The 20,237-nt window shown below is 56.0% G+C and overlaps 1 protein-coding gene across 4 annotated transcripts in view; it reads right to left on the bottom strand.

Annotated features, from left to right (window-relative positions):
- Positions 1–20,237, bottom strand: part of PRKD1 (protein kinase D1) — a 1,050,331-nt gene that overhangs the window by 183,052 nt on the left and 847,042 nt on the right. For all 4 annotated transcript variants that reach the window (XM_069638504.1, XM_069638505.1, XM_069638506.1 and 1 more), the window contains one exon: positions 13,459–13,672. In XM_069638504.1, the coding sequence (XP_069494605.1) occupies positions 13,459–13,672 (214 nt within the window). The remainder of the gene's footprint in view (positions 1–13,458; positions 13,673–20,237) is intronic.

Below are 20,237 nucleotides of genomic sequence, written 5' to 3'. Positions count from 1 at the left end.
CCATTCCCATCAGCGCCTTGGGCTGAGCATCAAGGAAGAGCGCTGTCCCTTTCCCATCAGCGCCTTGGGCTGAGCATCAAGGACGAGCGCTGTCCCTTTCCCATCACCGCCTTGGGCTGAGCATCAAGGAAGAGCGCTGTCCCATTCCCATCACCGCCTTGGGCTGAGCATCAAGGAAGAGCGCTGTCCCATTCCCATCAGCGCCTTGGGCTGAGCATCAAGGAAGAGCGCTGTCCCTTTCCCATCAGCGCCTTGGACTGAGCATCAAGGACGAGCGCTGTCCCTTTCCCATCACCGCCTTGGGCTGAGCATCAAGGAGGAGCGCTGTCCCTTTCCCATCAGCGCCTTGGGCTGAGCATCAAGGAAGAGCGCTGTCCCTTTTCCATCACCGCCTTGGGCTGAGCATCAAGGAGGAGCGCTGTCCCATTCCCATCAGCGCCTTGGGCTGAGCATCAAGGAGGAGCGCTGTCCCTTTCCCATCAGCGCCTTGGGCTGAGCATCAAGGAGGAGCGCTGTCCCTTTCCCATCAGCGCCTTGGGCTGAGCATCAAGGAAGAGCGCTGTCTCGCGCCTTGGGCTGAGCATCAAGGACGAGAGCTGTCCCTTTCCCATCACCGCCTTGGGCTGAGCATCAAGGAAGAGCGCTGTCCCTTTCCCATCACCGCCTTGGGCTGAGCATCAAGGAAGAGCGCTGTCCCTTCCCCATCACCGCCTTGGGCTGAGCATCAAGGAAAAGCGCTGTCCCTTTCCCATCATCGCCTTGGGCTGAGCATCAAGGAAGAGCGCTGTCCCTTTCCCATCAGCGCCTTGGGCTGAGTATCAAGGAAGAGCGCTGTCCCTTTCCCGTAAGCGCCTTGGGCTGAGCATCAAGGACGAGCGCTGTCCCTTTCCCATCGCCGCCTTGGGCTGAGCATCAAGGAAGAGCGCTATCCCTTGAGCGCTGTCCCTTTCCCATCAGCGCCTTGGGCTGAGCATCAAGGAAGAGCCTGAGCATCAAGGAAGAGCGCTGTCCCTTTCCCATCTGCGCCTTGGGCTGAGCATCAAGGAAGAGCGCTGTCCCTTTCCCATCAGCGCCTTGGGCTGAGCATCAAGGACGAGAGCTATCCCTTTCCCATCACCGCCTTGGGCTGAGCATCAAGGAAGAGTGCTGTCCCTTTCCCATCACCGCCTTGGGCTGAGCATCAAGGAAGAGCGCTGTCCCTTTCCCATCAGCGCCTTGGGCTGAGTATCAAGGAAGAGCGCTGTCCCTTTCCCCTCAGCGCCTTGGGCAAGGAAGAGCGCTGTCCTTTCCCATCAGTGCCTTGGGCTGAGCATCAAGGAGGAGCGCTGTCCCTTTCCCATCATCACTTGGGCTGAGCATCAAGGAAGAGCGCTGTCCCTTTCCCATCAGCGCCTTGGGCTGAGCATCAAGGAAGAGCGCTGTCTCTTTCCCATCAGGGCCTTGGGCTGAGCATCAAGGAAGAGCGCTGTCCCTTTCCCATCACCGCCTTGGGCTGAGCATCAAGGAAGAGCGCTGTCCCTTTCCCATCACCGACTTTAGCTGAGCATCAAGGAAGAGTGCTGTCCCTTTCCCATCAGCGCCTTGGGCTGAGCATCAAGGAAGAGCGCTGTCCCTTTCCCATCAGCGCCTTGGGCTGAGCATCAAGGACGAGAGCTGTCCCTTTCCCATCACCGCCTTGGGCTGAGCATCAAGGAAAAGCGCTGTCCCTTTCCCATCACCGCCTTGGGCTGAGCATCAAGGAAGAGCGCTGTCCCTTCCCCATCACCGCCTTGGGCTGAGCATCAAGGAAAAGCGCTGTCCCTTTCCCATCATCGCCTTGGGCTGAGCATCAAGGAAGAGCGCTGTCCCTTTCCCATCAGCGCCTTGGGCTGAGCATCAAGGAAGAGCGCTGTCCCTTTCCCATAAGCGCCTTGGGCTGAGCATCAAGGACGAGCGCTGTCCCTTTCCCATCGCCGCCTTGGGCTGAGCATCAAGGAAGAGCGCTATCCCTTGAGCGCTGTCCCTTTCCCATCAGCGCCTTGGGCTGAGCATCAAGGAAGAGCCTGAGCATCAAGGAAGAGCGCTGTCCCTTTCCCATCTGCGCCTTGGGCTGAGCATCAAGGAAGAGCGCTGTCCCTTTCCCATCAGCGCCTTGGGCTGAGCATCAAGGACGAGAGCTATCCCTTTCCCATCACCGCCTTGGGCTGAGCATCAAGGAAGAGTGCTGTCCCTTTCCCATCACCCCCTTGGGCTGAGCATCAAGGAAGAGCGCTGTCCCTTTCCCATCAGCGCCTTGGGCTGAGTATCAAGGAAGAGCGCTGTCCCTTTCCCCTCAGCGCCTTGGGCAAGGAAGAGCGCTGTCCTTTCCCATCAGTGCCTTGGGCTGAGCATCAAGGAGGAGCGCTGTCCCTTTCCCATCATCACTTGGGCTGAGCATCAAGGAAGAGCGCTGTCCCTTTCCCATCAGCGCCTTGGGCTGAGCATCAAGGAAGAGCGCTGTCTCTTTCCCATCAGCGCCTTGGGCTGAGCATCAAGGAAGAGCGCTGTCCCTTTCCCATCACCGCCTTGGGCTGAGCATCAAGGAAGAGCGCTGTCCCTTTCCCATCACCGCCTTTAGCTGAGCATCAAGGAAGAGTGCTGTCCCTTTCCCATCAGCGCCTTGGGCTGAGCATCAAGGTAGAGCGCTGTCCCATTCCCATCAGCGCCTTGGGCTGAGCATCAAGGAAGAGCGCTGTCCCTTTCCAAAAACCGCCTTGGTCTGAGCATCAAGGAAGAGTGCTGTCCCTTTCCCATCAGCGCCTTGGGCTGAGCATCAAGGTAGAGCGCTGTCCCTTTCCCATCAGCGCCTTGGGCTGAGCATCACCAAGGAAGACTGCTGTCCCTTTCCCATCAGCGCCTTGGGCTGAGCATCAAGGAAGAGTGCTGTCGCTTTCCCATCAGCGCCTTGGGCTGAGCATCAAGGAAGAACGCTGTTCCTTTATCATCAGCGCCTTGAGCTGAGTATCAAGGAAGAGCCTGAGCATCAAGGAAAAGTGCTGTCCCTTTCCCATCACCGCCTTGTGCTGAGCATCAAGGAAGAGCCTGAGCATCAAGGAAGAGTGCTGTCCCTTTCCCATCACCGCCTTGGGCTGAGCATCAAGGAAGAGTGCTGTCCCTTTCCCATCACCGCCTTGGGCTGAGCATCAAGGAAGAGTGCTGTCCCTTACCCATCACCGCCTTGGGCTGAACATCAAGGAAGAGCGCTGTCCCTTTCCCATCTGCGCCTTGGGCTGAACATCAAGGAAGAGCCTGAGTATCAAGGAGAGCGCTGTCCCTTTCCCATCAGCGCCTTGGGCTGAGCATAAAGGAAGAGCGCTGTCCCTTTCCCATCAGCGCCTTGTGCTGAGCATCAAGGAAGAGGCTGAGTATCAAGGAAGAGCACTGTCCCTTTCCCATCAGCGCCTTCGGCTGAGCATCAAGGAAGAGCGCTGTCCCTTTCCCATCAGCGCCTTGGGCTGAGCATCAAAGAAGAGCGCTGTCCCTTTCCCATCAGCGCCTTGGGCTGAGCATCAAGGACGGGCGCTGTCCCTTTCCCATCAGCGCCTTGGGCTGAGCATCAAGGAAGGACGCTGTCCCTTTCCCATCAGCGCCTTGGGCTGAGCATCAAGGAAGAGCGCTGTCCCTTTCCCATCAGCGCCTTGGGCTGAGCATCAAGGAAGACTGCTGGCCCTTTCCCATCACCGCCTTGTGCTGAGCATCAAGGAAGAGCCTGAGTATCAAGGAAGAGCGCTGTCCCTTTCCCATCAGCGCCTTGGGCTGAGCATCAAGGAAGAGCGCTGTCCCTTTCCCATCAGCGCCTTGGGCTGAGCATCAAAGAAGAGCGCTGTCCCTTTCCCATCAGCGCCTTGGGCTGAGCATCAAGGACGGGCGCTGTCCCTTTCCCATCAGCGCCTTGGGCTGAGCATCAAGGAAGGACGCTGTCCCTTTCCCATCAGCGCCTTGGGCTGAGCATCAGGAAGAGCCTGAGTATCAAGGAAGAGCGCTGTCCCTTTCCCATCAGCACCTTGGGCTGAGCATCAAGGAAGATCGCTGTCCCTTTCCCATCAGCGCCTTGGGCTGAGCATCAAGGAAGACTGCTGGCCCTTTCCCATCACCGCCTTGTGCTGAGCATCAAGGAAGAGCCTTAGTATCAAGGAAGAGCGCTGTCCCTTTCCCATCAGCGCCTTGGGCTGAGCATCAAGGAAGAGCGCTGTCCCTTTCCCATCAGCGCCTTGGGCTGAGCATCAAAGAAGAGCGCTGTCCCTTTCCCATCAGCGCCTTGGGCTGAGCATCAAGGACGGGCGCTGTCCCTTTCCCATCAGCGCCTTGGGCTGAGCATCAAGGAAGGACGCTGTCGCTTTCCCATCAGCGCCTTGGGCTGAGAATCAAGGAAGAGCGCTGTCCCTTTCCCATCAGCGCCTTGGGCTGAGCATCAAGGAAGAGCGCTGTCCCTTTCCCATCACCGCCTTGGGCTGAGCATCAAGGAAGAGCGCTGTTCCTTTCCCATCACCGCCTTTAGCTGAGCATCAAGGAAGAGCGCTGTCCCTTTCCCATCAGCGCCTTGGGCTGAGCATCAAGGTAGAGCGCTGTCCCATTCCCATCAGCGCCTTGGGCTGAGCATCAAGGAAGAGCGCTGTCCCTTTCCAAAAACCGCCTTGGTCTGAGCATCAAGGAAGAGTGCTGTCCCTTTCCCATCAGCGCCTTGGGCTGAGCATCAAGGTAGAGCGCTGTCCCTTTCCCATCAGCGCCTTGGGCTGAGCATCATCAAGGAAGACTGCTGTCCCATTCCCATCAGCGCCTTGGGCTGAGCATCAAGGAAGAGCGCTGTCGCTTTCCCATCAGCGCCTTGGGCTGAGCATCAAGGAAGAACGCTGTTCCTTTATCATCAGCGCCTTGAGCTGAGTATCAAGGAAGAGCCTGAGCATCAAGGAAAAGTGCTGTCCCTTTCCCATCACCGCCTTGTGCTGAGCATCAAGGAAGAGCCTGAGCATCAAGGAAGAGTGCTGTCCCTTTCCCATCACCGCCTTGGGCTGAGCATCAAGGAAGAGTGCTGTCCCTTTCCCATCACCGCCTTGGGCTGAGCATCAAGGAAGAGTGCTGTCCCTTACCCATCACCGCCTTGAGCTGAACATCAAGGAAGAGCGCTGTCCCTTTCCCATCTGCGCCTTGGGCTGAGCATCAAGGAAGAGCCTGAGTATCAAGGAAGAGCGCTGTCCCTTTCCCATCAGCGCCTTGGGCTGAGCATAAAGGAAGAGCGCTGTCCCTTTCCCATCAGCGCCTTGTGCTGAGCATCAAGGAAGAGCCTGAGTATCAAGGAAGAGCACTGTCCCTTTCCCATCAGCGCCTTGGGATGAGCATCAAGGAAGAGCGCTGTCCCTTTCCCATCAGCGCCTTGGGCTGAGCATCAAAGAAGAGCGCTGTCCCTTTCCCATCAGCGCCTTGGGCTGAGCATCAAGGACGGGCGCTGTCCCTTTCCCATCAGCGCCTTGGGCTGAGCATCAAGGAAGGACGCTGTCCCTTTCCCATCAGCGCCTTGGGCTGAGCATCAAGGAAGAGCGCTGTCCCTTTCCCATCAGCGCCTTGGGCTGAGCATCAAGGAAGACTGCTGGCCCTTTCCCATCACCGCCTTGTGCTGAGCATCAAGGAAGAGCCTGAGTATCAAGGAAGAGCGCTGTCCCTTTCCCATCAGCGCCTTGGGCTGAGCATCAAGGAAGAGCGCTGTCCCTTTCCCATCAGCGCCTTGGGCTGAGCATCAAAGAAGAGCGCTGTCCCTTTCCCATCAGCGCCTTGGGCTGAGCATCAAGGACGGGCGCTGTCCCTTTCCCATCAGCGCCTTGGGCTGAGCATCAAGGAAGGACGCTGTCCCTTTCCCATCAGCGCCTTGGGCTGAGCATCAAGGAAGAGCGCTGTCAATTTCCCATCAGCGCCTTGGGCTGAGCATCAAGGAAGAGCGCTGTCCCTTTCCCATCAGCGCCTTGGGCTGAGCATCAAGGAAGACTGCTGTCCCTTTCCCATCAGCGCCTTGGGCTGAGCATCAAGGAAGAGCGCTGTCCCTTTCCCATCACCGCCTTGGGCTGAGCATCAAGGAAGAGCGCTGTCCCTTTCCCATCACCGCCTTGGGCTGAGCATCAAGGAAGAGTGCTGTCCCTTACCCATCACCGCCTTGAGCTGAACATCAAGGAAGAGCGCTGTCCCTTTCCCATCTGCGCCTTGGGCTGAGCATCAAGGAAGAGCCTGAGTATCAAGGAAGAGCGCTGTCCCTTTCCCATCAGCGCCTTGGGCTGAGCATAAAGGAAGAGCGCTGTCCCTTTCCCATCAGCGCCTTGGGCTGAGCATCAAGGAAGAGCCTGAGTATCAAGGAAGAGCACTGTCCCTTTCCCATCAGCTCCTTGGGATGAGCATCAAGGAAGAGCGCTGTCCCTTTCCCATCAGCGCCTTGGGCTGAGCATCAAAGAAGAGCGCTGTCCCTTTCCCATCAGCGCCTTGGGCTGAGCATCAAGGACGGGCGCTGTCCCTTTCCCATCAGCGCCTTGGGCTGAGCATCAAGGAAGAGCGCTGTCCCTTTCCCATCAGCGCCTTGGGCTGAGCATCAAGGAAGACTGCTGGCCCTTTCCCATCACCGCCTTGTGCTGAGCATCAAGGAAGAGCCTGAGTATCAAGGAAGAGCGCTGTCCCTTTCCCATCAGCGCCTTGGGCTGAGCATCAAGGAAGAGCGCTGTCCCTTTCCCATCAGCGCCTTGGGCTGAGCATCAAAGAAGAGCGCTGTCCCTTTCCCATCAGCGCCTTGGGCTGAGCATCAAGGACGGGCGCTGTCCCTTTCCCATCAGCGCCTTGGGCTGAGCATCAGGAAGAGCCTGAGTATCAAGGAAGAGCGCTGTCCCTTTCCCATCAGCACCTTGGGCTGAGCATCAAGGAAGATCGCTGTCCCTTTCCCATCAGCGCCTTGGGCTGAGCATCAAGGAAGACTGCTGGCCCTTTCCCATCACCGCCTTGTGCTGAGCATCAAGGAAGAGCCTGAGTATCAAGGAAGAGCGCTGTCCCTTTCCCATCAGCGCCTTGGGCTGAGCATCAAGGAAGAGCGCTGTCCCTTTCCCATCAGCGCCTTGGGCTGAGCATCAAAGAAGAGCGCTGTCCCTTTCCCATCAGCGCCTTGGGCTGAGCATCAAGGACGGGCGCTGTCCCTTTCCCATCAGCGCCTTGGGCTGAGCATCAAGGAAGGACGCTGTCCCTTTCCCATCAGCGCCTTGGGCTGAGCATCAAGGAAGAGCGCTGTCCCTTTCCCATCAGCGCCTTGGGCTGAGCATCAAGGAAGAGCGCTGTCCCTTTCCCATCACCGCCTTGGGCTGAGCATCAAGGAAGAGCGCTGTCCCTTTCCCATCACCGCCTTTAGCTGAGCATCAAGGAAGAGCGCTGTCCCTTTCCCATCAGCGCCTTGGGCTGAGCATCAAGGTAGAGCGCTGTCCCATTCCCATCAGCGCCTTGGGCTGAGCATCAAGGAAGAGCGCTGTCCCTTTCCAAAAACCGCCTTGGTCTGAGCATCAAGGAAGAGTGCTGTCCCTTTCCCATCAGCGCCTTGGGCTGAGCATCAAGGTAGAGCGCTGTCCCTTTCCCATCAGCGCCTTGGGCTGAGCATCATCAAGGAAGACTGCTGTCCCTTTCCCATCAGCGCCTTGGGCTGAGCATCAAGGAAGAGCGCTGTCGCTTTCCCATCAGCGCCTTGGGCTGAGCATCAAGGAAGAACGCTGTTCCTTTATCATCAGCGCCTTGAGCTGAGTATCAAGGAAGAGCCTGAGCATCAAGGAAAAGTGCTGTCCCTTTCCCATCACCGCCTTGTGCTGAGCATCAAGGAAGAGCATGAGCATCAAGGAAGAGTGCTGTCCCTTTCCCATCACCGCCTTGGGCTGAGCATCAAGGAAGAGTGCTGTCCCTTTCCCATCACCGCCTTGGGCTGAGCATCAAGGAAGAGTGCTGTCCCTTACCCATCACCGCCTTGAGCTGAACATCAAGGAAGAGCGCTGTCCCTTTCCCATCTGCGCCTTGGGCTGAGCATCAAGGAAGAGCCTGAGTATCAAGGAAGAGCGCTGTCCCTTTCCCATCAGCGCCTTGGGCTGAGCATAAAGGAAGAGCGCTGTCCCTTTCCCATCAGCGCCTTGTGCTGAGCATCAAGGAAGAGCCTGAGTATCAAGGAAGAGCACTGTCCCTTTCCCATCAGCGCCTTGGGATGAGCATCAAGGAAGAGCGCTGTCCCTTTCCCATTAGCGCCTTGGGCTGAGCATCAAAGAAGAGCGCTGTCCCTTTCCCATCAGCGCCTTGGGCTGAGCATCAAGGACGGGCGCTGTCCCTTTCCCATCAGTGCCTTGGGCTGAGCATCAAGGAAGGACGCTGTCCCTTTCCCATCAGCGCCTTGGGCTGAGCATCAAGGAAGAGCGCTGTCCCTTTCCCATCAGCGCCTTGGGCTGAGCATCAAGGAAGACTGCTGGCCCTTTCCCATCACCGCCTTGTGCTGAGCATCAAGGAAGAGCCTGAGTATCAAGGAAGAGCGCTGTCCCTTTCCCATCAGCGCCTTGGGCTGAGCATCAAGGAAGAGCGCTGTCCCTTTCCCATCAGCGCCTTGGGCTGAGCATCAAAGAAGAGCGCTGTCCCTTTCCCATCAGCGCCTTGGGCTGAGCATCAAGGACGGGCGCTGTCCCTTTCCCATCAGCGCCTTGGGCTGAGCATCAAGGAAGGACGCTGTCCCTTTCCCATCAGCGCCTTGGGCTGAGCATCAAGGAAGAGCGCTGTCCCTTTCCCATCAGCGCCTTGGGCTGAGCATCAAGGAAGAGCGCTGTCCCTTTCCCATCAGCGCCTTGGGCTGAGCATCAAGGAAGACTGCTGTCCCTTTCCCATCAGCGCCTTGGGCTGAGCATCAAGGAAGAGCGCTGTCCCTTTCCCATCAGCGCCTGCGCTGTCCCTTTCCCATCGGAGCCTTGGGCTGAGCATCAAGGAAGAGCGCTGTCCCTTTCCCATCGGCGCCTTGGGCTGAGCATCAAGGAAGAGCGCTGTCCCTTTCCCATCAGGGCCTTGGGCTGAGCATCAAAGAAGAGCGCTGTCCCTTTCCCATCAGCGCCTTGGGCTGAGCATCAAGGAAGAGCGCTGTCCCTTTCCCATCAGCGCCTTGGGCTGAGCATCAAGGAAGAGCGCTGTCCCTTTCCCATCAGCGCCTTGGGCTGAGCATCAAGGAAGAGCCTGAGTATCAAGGAAGAGCGCTGTCCCTTTCCCATCAGCGCCTTGGGCTGAGCATCAAAGAAGAGCACTTTCCCTTTCCCATCAGCGCCTTGGGCTGAGTATCAAGGAAGAGCGCTGTCCCTTTCCCATCAGGGCCTTGGGCTGAGCGTCAAGGAAGAGCGCTGTCCCACTCCCATCAGGCCCTTGGGCTGAGCATCAAGGAAGAGCGCTGTCGCTTTCCCATTAGAGCCTTGGGCTGAGCATCAAGGAAGAGCGCTGTCCCTTTCCCATCAGCGCCTTGGGCTCAGCATCAAGGAAGAGCGCTGTCCCTCCCATCAGAGCATTGGGCTGAGCAACAAGGAAGAGCGCTGTCCCTTTCCCATCAGTGCCTTGGGCAAGGAAGAGCGCTGTCCCTTTCCCATCAGCGCCTTGAGCTGAGCATCAAGGAAGAGCGCTGTCCCTTTCCCATCAGCGCCTTGGGCTGAGCATCAAGGAAGAGCGCTGTCGCTTTCCCATCTGCGCCTTGGGCTGAGCATCAAGGAAGAGCGCTGTCCCTTTCCCATCAGCACCATGGGCTGAGCATCAAGGAAGAGCCTGAGTATCAAGGAAGAGCGCTGTCCCTTTCCCATCAGCGCCTAGGGCTGAGCATCAAGGAAGAGCGCTGTCCCTTTCCCATCAGGGCCTTGGGCTGAGCAGCTCTCCCTTTCCCATCAGCGCCTTGGGCTGAGCATCAAGGAAGAGCGCTGTCCCTTTCCCATCAGCGCCTTGGGCTGAGTATCAAGGAAGAGCACTGTCCCTTTCCCATCAGCGCCTTGGGCTGAGCATCAAGGAAGAGCGCTGTCCCTTTCCCATCAGGGCCTTGGGCTGAGCATCTGTCCCTTTCCCATCAGCGCCTTGGGCTGAGCATCAAGGAAGAGCGCTGTCCCTTTCCCATCAGCGCCTAGGGCTGAGCATCAAGGAAGAGCGCTGTCCCTTTCCCATCAGCGCCTTGGGCTGAGCATCAAGGAAGAGCGCTGTCCCTTTCCCATCAGCGCCTTGGGCTGAGCATCAAGGAAGAGCGCTGTCCCTTTCCCATCAGAGCCTTGGGGTGAGCATCAAGGAAGAGCGCTGTCCCTTTCCCATCAGCGCCTTGGGCTGAGCATCAAGGAAGAGCGCTGTCCCCATCAAGGAAGAGCGCTGTCCCTTTCCCATCAGAGTATTGGGCTGAGCATCAAGGAAGACTGCTGTCCCTTTCCCATCAGCGCCTTGGGCTGAGCATCAAGGAAGAGCGCTGTCCCTTTCCCATCAGCGCCTTGGGCTGAGCATCAAGGAAGAGCGCTGTCCCTTTCCCATCAGAGCCTTGGGGTGAGCATCAAGGAAGAGCACTGTCCCTTTCCCATCAGCGCCTTTGGCTGAGCATCAAGGAAGAGCGCTGTCCCCATCAAGGAAGAGCGCTGTCCCTTTCCCATCAGAGTATTGGTCTCTCCCTTTCCCATCAGAGCCTTGGGGTGAGCATCAAGGAAGAGCGCTGTCCCTTTCCCATCAGCGCCTTGGGCTGAGCGTCAAGGAAGAGCGCTGTCCCTTTCCCATCAGCGCCTTGGGTTGAGCGTCAAGGAAGAGCGCTGTCCCTTTCCCATCAGCGCCTTGGGCTGAGCGTCAAGGAAGGGCGCTGTCCCTTTCCCATCAGAGCCTTGGGGTGAGCGTCAAGGAAGGGCGCTGTCCCTTTCCCATCAGCGCCTTGGGGTGAGCGTCAAGGAAGGGCGCTGTCCCTTTCCCATCAGCGCCTTGGGCTGAGCGTCAAGGAAGAGCGCTGTCCCTTTCCCATCAGAGCCTTGGGCTGAGCGTCAAGGAAGAGCGCTGTCCCTTTCCCATCAGCCCCTTGGGCTGAGTGTCAAGGAAGACTGCTGTCCCTTTCCCATCAGAGCCTTGGGCTGAGCGTCAAGGAAGAGCGCTGTCCCTTTCCCATCAGCGCCTTGGGCTGAGCGTCAAGGAAGACTGCTGTCCCTTTCCCATCAGAGCCTTGGACTGAGCGTCAAGGAAGAGCGCTGTCTCTTTCCCATCAGAGCCTTGGGCTGAGCGTCTAGGAAGAGCGCTGTCCCTTTCCCATCAGCGCCTTGGGCTGAGCGTCAAGGAAGACTGCTGTCCCTTTCCCATCAGGGCCTTGGGCTGAGCGTTAAGGAAGAGCGCTGTCCCTTTCCCATCAGGGCCTTGGGCTGAGCGTCAAGGAAGAGCGCTGTCCCTTTCCCATCAGGGCCTTGGGCTGAGCGTCAAGGAAGAGCGCTGTCCCTTTCCCATCAGCGCCTTGGGCTGAGCATCAAGGACGAGCGCTGTCCCACTCCCATCAGAGCCTTGGGCCTTGTGCTGAGCATCAAGGACGGGCGCTGTCCCTTTCCCATCAGCGCCTTGGGCTGAGCATCAAGGAAGAGCGCTGTCCCTTTCCCATCAGAGCCTTGGGCTGAGCGTCAAGGAAGAGCGCTGTCCCTTTCCCATCAGCCCCTTGGGCTGAGCGTCAAGGAAGACTGCTGTCCCTTTCCCATCAGAGCCTTGGGCTGAGCGTCAAGGAAGAGCGCTGTCCCTTTCCCATCAGCGCCTTGGGCTGAGCGTCAAGGAAGACTGCTGTCCCTTTCCCATCAGAGCCTTGGACTGAGCGTCAAGGAAGAGCGCTGTCTCTTTCCCATCAGAGCCTTGGGCTGAGCGTCTAGGAAGAGCGCTGTCCCTTTCCCATCAGCGCCTTGGGCTGAGCGTCAAGGAAGACTGCTGTCCCTTTCCCATCAGGGCCTTGGGCTGAGCGTTAAGGAAGAGCGCTGTCCCTTTCCCATCAGGGCCTTGGGCTGAGCGTCAAAGAAGAGCGCTGTCCCTTTCCCATCAGCGCCTTGGGCTGAGCGTTAAGGAAGAGCGCTGTCCCTTTCCCATCAGGGCCTTGGGCTGAGCATCAAGGAAGAGCCTGAGTATCAAGGAAGAGCGCTGTCCCTTTCCCATCAGGGCCTTGGGCTGAGCGTCAAGGTAGAGCCTGAGTATCAAGGAAGAGCGCTGTCCCTTTCCCATCAGAGCCTTGGGGTGAGCATCAAGGAAGAGCGCTGTCCCTTTCCCATCAGCGCCTTGGGCTGAGCGTCAAGGAAGAGCGCTGTCCCTCCCATCAGTGCCTTCTTGATTCATAGGAGTGCAGTGACTGGCTCTGTCACTGCCTGGAATGGAGGGGATGTCAAGTCAAAGGCCCCCCCAGTGGAGCCAGCCGGTTCTATGTGATCTGCTCGAAAATGTTTCATCTCATTCTTTTTTTATTTTTACTGGTAGGTTTTGCCGCACACGTTTGAGGGGCTAGACACCCGCAAGCCCTCTTTAAGCCCCAACATTAATTATTTGCCTAAGCCCACCCCCTACTTATATTTGGGGCAAAATCTGTTTTAAAAACTTTGATGAATTCTACTTCGATGAAATCTCCTGCCACAAAAAGTCCTTGCCCTGAACCAGCTCCCTTGGAACCTCAGGCTACAATCCAATCACCTGGCCTTCAGCAAAGGCCTCCTGTCTCTTTAATCATTGTTCTTACCACTGGAACTCATTGGGACTCTTGCCTCGACATGGTTCGCTGTGTGTAGGTGTTCACACAATAATGGACAGTGAATGCACAGAATCTCAGCATAGGGTGCCGCCCTGCTTGGCACACGCTCGTGACTGGTCAAGGCTCGTGACTGGTCTGGCGCACAGCGGAGCTGCTCGGTCATTGGCTGGTGGCATCTATACATGTTTTTGGAGACAATACTTGAAGTCTATCCAGACATGAAACATTGTTTTGACTCTGTGAGTTACATATGATGCTTTGATTTCCAACATTAACCATAAAAAATAAAAAGTATGTTGTGAAAAACTGTTTTTGTCAGTTGCTTGTTGTCCTATATGACGAATTGTGAAGAAGTTTTGTGCACGTCACAAAAGGACCTAAGTCACGTACTAACCCCACCTTGATAAACTCTTATTTGGTCAAGAAAAAGTTGAATACCAACGTTTTATAATATAACACATTGTTTTTATTTGTGTTTCAAAGTATTGAATAAACTATTTTTGTAAGTAAACTGTATGTGGGTAAAACGCGAGAACTCAAAATGCATAAAGGTTACCCAGTGGTGAACAAAACCCAATCAAACAGACAAAGAGAGGGGTAATCAGTCTTTTCTTCGTTGTATATACCTATATGCTTCCCAAATTGGGACTAATCCCCCAAAAACAAAAACTAGGGAAGTACCCAACTAGGCACTGTATGCGAGGCAAATGGCTCACCTGATCATCCTGTTGCCATCGTCTTGGTCGGCGTCATGGTCCTGCAGCTCCCCATTGTCCCGGTGCTCGCTGGCTTTAGAGATCTGGGAATCCTGCACCAGAGCTTCTTCCAACTCCCCCATCAGCCCTCCACGGCTATCACCACCAACACCCCCGTTCTCCTCACCGCCCACATCCATGACCACATCGGACTCGGCTCCGGGGCTCAGCAGATCTGCAGAGACAATCATTCAACGCAGAGTGGAGTGTGTTGAGTAGTCGCAGGCGTAGACCAGAGCATGTGTGGGGGCTACAAAGTATCCTTCTGTGAGGGGCGCTCAACACTTCCCGGATACCACTGCCCTCTGCATTGCAGAGTAACATGGCCCCCCCACCATGGCACAAGCACCCCCGGGAAGACCATACTAGTATCATCGCCCAGCCACATCCTTAGGTACCCCAAGGTAGCATTTCTTTGGCACACACTCCCAATGGCTGACCATACTAACACTTCCCTAGAGCCTTCACTCTTGGGTGCCCTATATGAATGCTTTGCAAGCCACCTTATGGTGGATACCCCCCCTTACTAACACTTCCCTGGCAACTTCATTCTTCGATATCCGACTCGAATACTCTGCAAGCATCCTTACGCTTGGTACTCGCCCTGGCACTTTCACTCTCGGGTATCCCATGTGACCACTTTGCAAGCACTTGTATGGTGCGTACCGGCCCTAACACTTCCCTGGCACCTTCACTCTCGGGTATCCGATGTGACCACTTTGCAAGCATCCTTATGCCGGGCACCCACGCTAACACTTCCCTGGCACCTTCGCTCTTGGGTATCTTATACGGGCACTTTGCAAGAATCCTTATGCTGGGCACCCACGCTAGCACTTCCCTGGCACCTTCGCTCTTGGGTATCTTATACGGGCAATTTGCAAGCATCCGTATGCTGGCCACCCACGCTAACACTTCCCTGGCACCTTCGCTCTTGGGTATCTTATACGGGCACTTTGCAAGCATCCTTATGCTGGGCACCCACGCTAACACTTCTCTGGCACCTTCGCTCTTGGGTATCTTATACGGGCACTTTGCAAGCATCCTTATGCCGGGCACCCACGCTAACACTTCCCTGGCACCTTCGCTCTTGGGTATCTTATACGGGCACTTTGCAAGCATCCTTATGCCGGGCACCCACACCAACACTTCCCTGGCACCTTCCCTCTTGGGTATCTCATACGGGCACTTTGCAAGCATCCTTATGCCGGGCACCCACGCTAACACTTCCCTGGCACCTTCGCTCTTGGGTATCTCATACGGGCACTTTGCAAGCATCCTTATGCCGGGCACCCACGCTAACACTTCCCTGGCACCTTCGCTCTTGGGTATCTTATACGGGCACTTTGCAAGCATCCTTATGCCGGGCACCCACGCTAACACTTCCCTGGCACCTTCGCTCTTGGGTATCTTATGCGGGCACTTTGCAAGCATCCTTATGCCGGCCACCCACGCTAACACTTCCCTGGCACCTTCGCTCTTGGGTATCTTATGCGGGCACTTTGCAAGCATCCTTCTGCCGGGCACCCACACAAACACTTCCCTGGCACCTTCGCTCTTGGGTATCTTATGCGGGCACTTTGCAAGCATCCTTATGCCGGCCACCCACACAAACACTTCCCTGGCACCTTCGCTCTTGGGTATCTTATGCGGGCACTTTGCAAGCATCCTTATGCCGGGCACCCACGCTAACACTTCCCTGCACCTTCGCTCTTGGGTATCTTACGCGGGCACTTTGCAAGCATCCTTATGACGGGCACCCACGCTAACACTTCCCTGGCACCTTCGCTCTTGGGTATCTTATACGGGCACTTTGCAAGCATCCTTATGCCGGGCACCCACGCTAACACTTCCCTGGCACCTTCGCTTTTGGGTATCTTATACGGGCACTTTGCAAGCATCCTTATGCCGGGCACCCACGCTAACACTTCCCTGGCACCTTCGCTCTTGGGTATCTTATAGGGGCACTTTGTAAGCATCCTTATGCCGGGCACCCACGCTAACACTTCCCTGGCACCTTCGCTCTTGGGTATCTTATACGGGCACTTTGCAAGCATCCTTATGCCGGGCACCCACGCTAACACTTCCCTGACACCTTCGCTCTTGGGTATCTTATACGGGCACTTTGCAAGCATCCTTATGCCGGGCACCCAGGCTAACACTTCCCTGGCACCTTCGCTCTTGGGTATCTTATACGGGCACTTTGCAAGCATCCTTATGCCGGGCACCCACGCTAACACTTCCCTGGCACCTTCGCTCTTGGGTATCTTATACGGGCACTTTGCAAGCATCCTTATGCCGGGCACCCACGCTAACACTTCCCTGGCACCTTCGCTCTTGGGTATCTTATACGGGCACTTTGCAAGCATCCTTATGCCGGGCACCCACGCTAACACTTCCCTGGCACCTTCGCTCTTGGGTATCTTATACGGGCACTTTGCAAGCATCCTTATGACGGGCACCCACGCTAACACTTTCCTGGCACCTTCGCTCTTGGGTATCTTATACGGGCACTTTGCAAGCATCCTTATGCTGGGCACCCACGCTAACACTTCCCTGGCACCTTCGCTCTTGGGTATCTTATACGGGCACTTTGCAAGCATCCTTATGCCGGGCACCCACGCTAACACTTCCCTGGCACCTTCGCTCTTGGGTATCTTATACGGGCACTTTGCAAGCACCCTTATGCCGGGCACCCACGCTAACACTTCCCTGGCACCTTCGCTCTTGGGTATCTTATACGGGCACTTTGCAAGAATCCTTATGCCGGGCACCCACGCTAACACTTCCCTGGCACCTTCGCTCTTGGGTATCTTATACGGGCACTTTGCAAGCATCCTTATGCCGGGCACCCACGCTAACACTTCCCTGGCACCTTCGCTCTTGGGTATCTTTTACGGGCACTTTGCAAGCATCCTTATGCCGGGCACCCACGCTAACAGTTCCCTGGCACCTTCGCTCTTGGGTATCATATACGGGCACTTTGCAAGCATCCTTATGCCGGGCACCCACGCTAACACTTCCCTGGCACCTTCGCTCTTGGGTATCTTATACGGGCACTTTGCAAGCATCCTTATGCCGGGCACCCACACTAACAGTTCCCTGGCACCTTCGCTCTTGGGTATCTTATGCGGGCACTTTGCAAGCATCCTTATGCCGGGCACCCACGCTAACACTTCCCTGGCACCTTCGCTCTTGTGTATCTTATGCGGGCACTTTGCAAGCATCCTTATGCCGGCCACCCACGCTAACACTTCCCTGGCATCTTCGCTCTTGGGTATCTTATGCGGGCACTTTGCAAGCATCCTTATGCCGGCCACCCACGCAAACACTTCCCTGGCACCTTCGCTCTTGGGTATCTTATGCGGGCACTTTGCAAGCATCCTTATGCCGGGCACCCACGCTAACACTTCCCTGGCACCTTCGCTCTTGGGTATCTTACGCGGACACTTTGCAAGCATCCTTATGACGGGCACCCACGCTAACACTTCCCTGGCACCTTCGCTCTTGGGTATCTTACACGGGCACTTTGCAAGCATCCTTATGCCGGGCACCCACGCTAACACTTCCCTGGCACCTTCGCTTTTGGGTATCTTATACGGGCACTTTGCAAGCATCCTTATGCCGGGCACCCACGCTAACACTTCCCTGGCACCTTCGCTCTTGGGTATCTTATACGGGCACTTTGCAAGCATCCTTATGCCGGGCACCCACGCTAACACTTCCCTGGCACCTTCGCTCTTGGGTATCTTATACGGGCACTTTGCAAGCATCCTTATGCCGGGCACCCACGCTAACACTTCCCTGGCACCTTCGCTCTTGGGTATCTTATACGGGCACTTTGCAAGCATCCTTATGCCGGGCACCCACGCTAACACTTCCCTGGCACCTTCGCTCTTGGGTATCTTATACGGGCACTTTGCAAGCATCCTTATGACGGGCACCCACGCTAACACTTTCCTGGCACCTTCGCTCTTGGGTATCTTATACGGGCACTTTGCAAGCATCCTTATGCCGGGCACCCACGCTAACACTTCCCTGGCACCTTCGCTCTTGGGTATCTTATACGGGCACTTTGCAAGCATCCTTATGCCGGGCGCCCACGCTAACAGTTCCCTGGCACCTTCGCTCTTGGGTATCTTATACGGGCACTTTGCAAGCATCCTTATGCCGGGCACCCACGCTAACACTTCCCTGGCACCTTCGCTCTTGGGTATCTTATACGGGTACTTTGCAAGAATCCTTATGACGGGCACCCACGATAACACTTCCCTGGCACCTTCGCTCTTGGGTATCTTATACGGGCACTTTGCAAGCATCCTTATGCCGGGCGCCCACGCTAACAGTTCCCTGGCACCTTCGCTCTTGGGTATCTTATACGGGCACTTTGCAAGCATCCTTATGCCGGGCACCCACGCTAACACTTCCCTGGCACCTTCGCTCTTGGGTATCTTATACGGGTACTTTGCAAGAATCCTTATGACGGGCACCCACGCTAACACTTCCCTGGCACCTTCGCTCTTGGGTATCTTATACGGGCACTTTGCAAGCATCCTTATGCTGGGCACCCACGCTAACACTTCCCTGGCACCTTCGCTCTTGGGTATCTTATACGGGCACTTTGCAAGCATCCTTATGCCGGGCACCCACGCTAACACTTCCTTGGCACCTTCGCTCTTGGGTATCTTATACGGGCACTTTGCAAGCAACCTTATGCCGGGCACCCACGCTAACACTTCCCTGGCACCTTCGCTCTTGGGTATCTTATACGGGCACTTTGCAAGCATCCTTATGCCGGGCACCCACGCTAACACTTCCCTGGCACCTTCACTCTTGGGTATCTTATACGGGCACTTTGCAAGCATCCTTATGCCGGGCACCCACGCTAACACTTCCCTGGCACCTTCGCTCTTGGGTATCTTGCAAGCATCCTTATGCCGGGCACCCACGCTAACACTTCCCTGGCACCTTCGCTCTTGGGTATCTTATATGGGCACTTTGCAAGCATCCTTATGCCGGCCACCCACGCTAACACTTCCCTGGCACCTTCGCTCTTGGGTATCTTATACGGGCACTTTGCAAGCATCCTTATGACGGCCACCCACGCAAACACTTCCCTGGCACCTTCGCTCTTGGGTATCTTATACGGGCACTTTGCAAGCATCCTTATGCCGGGCACCCACGCTAACACTTTCCTGGCACCTTCGCTCTTGGGTATCTTATACGGGCACTTTGCAAGCATCCTTATGCTGGGCACCCACGCTAACACTTCCCTGGCACCTTCGCTCTTGGGTATTTTATACGGGCACTTTGCAAGCATCCTTATGCCGGGCACCCACGCTAACACTTCCCTGGCACCTTCACTCTTGGGTATCTTATACGGGCACTTTGCAAGAATCCTTATGCCGGGCACCCACGCTAACACTTCCCTGGCACCTTCGCTCTTGGGTATCTTATACGGGCACTTTGCAAGCATCCTTATGCTGGGCACCCACGCTAACACTTCCCTGGCACCTTCGCTCTTGGGTATCTTTTACGGGCACTTTGCAAGCATCCTTATGCAGGGCACCCACGCTAACAGTTCCCTAGCACCTTCGCTCTTGGGTATCTTATACGGGCACTTTGCAAGCATCCTTATGCCGGGCACCCACGCTAACACTTCCCTGGCACCTTCGCTCTTGGGTATCTTATACGGGCACTTTGCAAGCATCCTTATGCCGGGCACCCACGCTAACACTTCCCTGGCACCTTCGCTCTTGGGTATCTTATACGGGCACTTTGCAAGCATCCTTATGCCGGGCACCCACGCTAACACTTTCCTGGCACCTTCGCTCTTGGGTATCTTATACGGGCACTTTGCAAGTATCCTTATGCCGGGCACCCACGCTAACACTTCCCTGGCACCTTCGCTCTTGGGTATCATATACGGGCACTTTGCAAGCATCCTTATGCCGGGCACCCACGCTAACACTTCCCTGGCACCTTCGCTCTTGGGTATCTTATACGGGCACTTTGCAAGCATCCTTATGCCGGGCACCCACGCTAACACTTCCCTGGCACCTTCGCTCTTGGGTATCTTATACGGGCACTTTGCAAGCATCCTTATGCCGGGCACCCACGCTAACACTTCCCTGGCACCTTCGCTCTTGGGTATTTTATACGGGCACTTTGCAAGCATCCCTATGCCGGGCACCCACGCTAACACTTCCCTGGCACCTTCGCTCTTTGGTATCTTATACGGGCACTTTGCAACCTTATGCCGGGCACCCATGCTAACACTTCCCTGGCACCTTCGCTCTTGGGTATCTTATACGGACACTTTGCAAGCATCCTTATGCCGGGCACCCACGCTAACACTTCCTTGTAATTTGATTGGATTGGATTGGATTGGATTGGATTGGATTGGATTGCTTTGCAGGGAACTCTTCGACATCCTAATGGGTCCTTTGCCACTCAGAGATTATTGAAAGACTCATTTGAATACAACATTAAAGTAGAGCGAGGAATAGACCAGAAACAACCCAAAAAAGGAGAATAATCTGCCATACACCAGACAAGAACCAGGGCGGGAGAGACCAGAGTAACCAAAATGAACTCCAAAGGACCAGGTCCAATAAGGGATTGGTGGACCAGTACGTCAGCACCAGTTCAGTTGGACAGACAAGGTGGCTCACCAGGTCCCTGTGCCAGAAAGCTCAGGAGACAGTCCTAATGGATGAGTGGGGGTGTGGGGAGGGTGCTAG

Source organism: Ambystoma mexicanum, chromosome 14, assembly GCF_040938575.1.
Source record: "Ambystoma mexicanum isolate Mex_15411 chromosome 14, UKY_AmexF1_1, whole genome shotgun sequence".
NCBI lineage: Eukaryota > Metazoa > Chordata > Amphibia > Caudata > Ambystomatidae > Ambystoma > Ambystoma mexicanum.
Note: the sequence above shows the minus strand (reverse complement) of the source record. Positions and strands in the feature narration are given on the sequence as shown.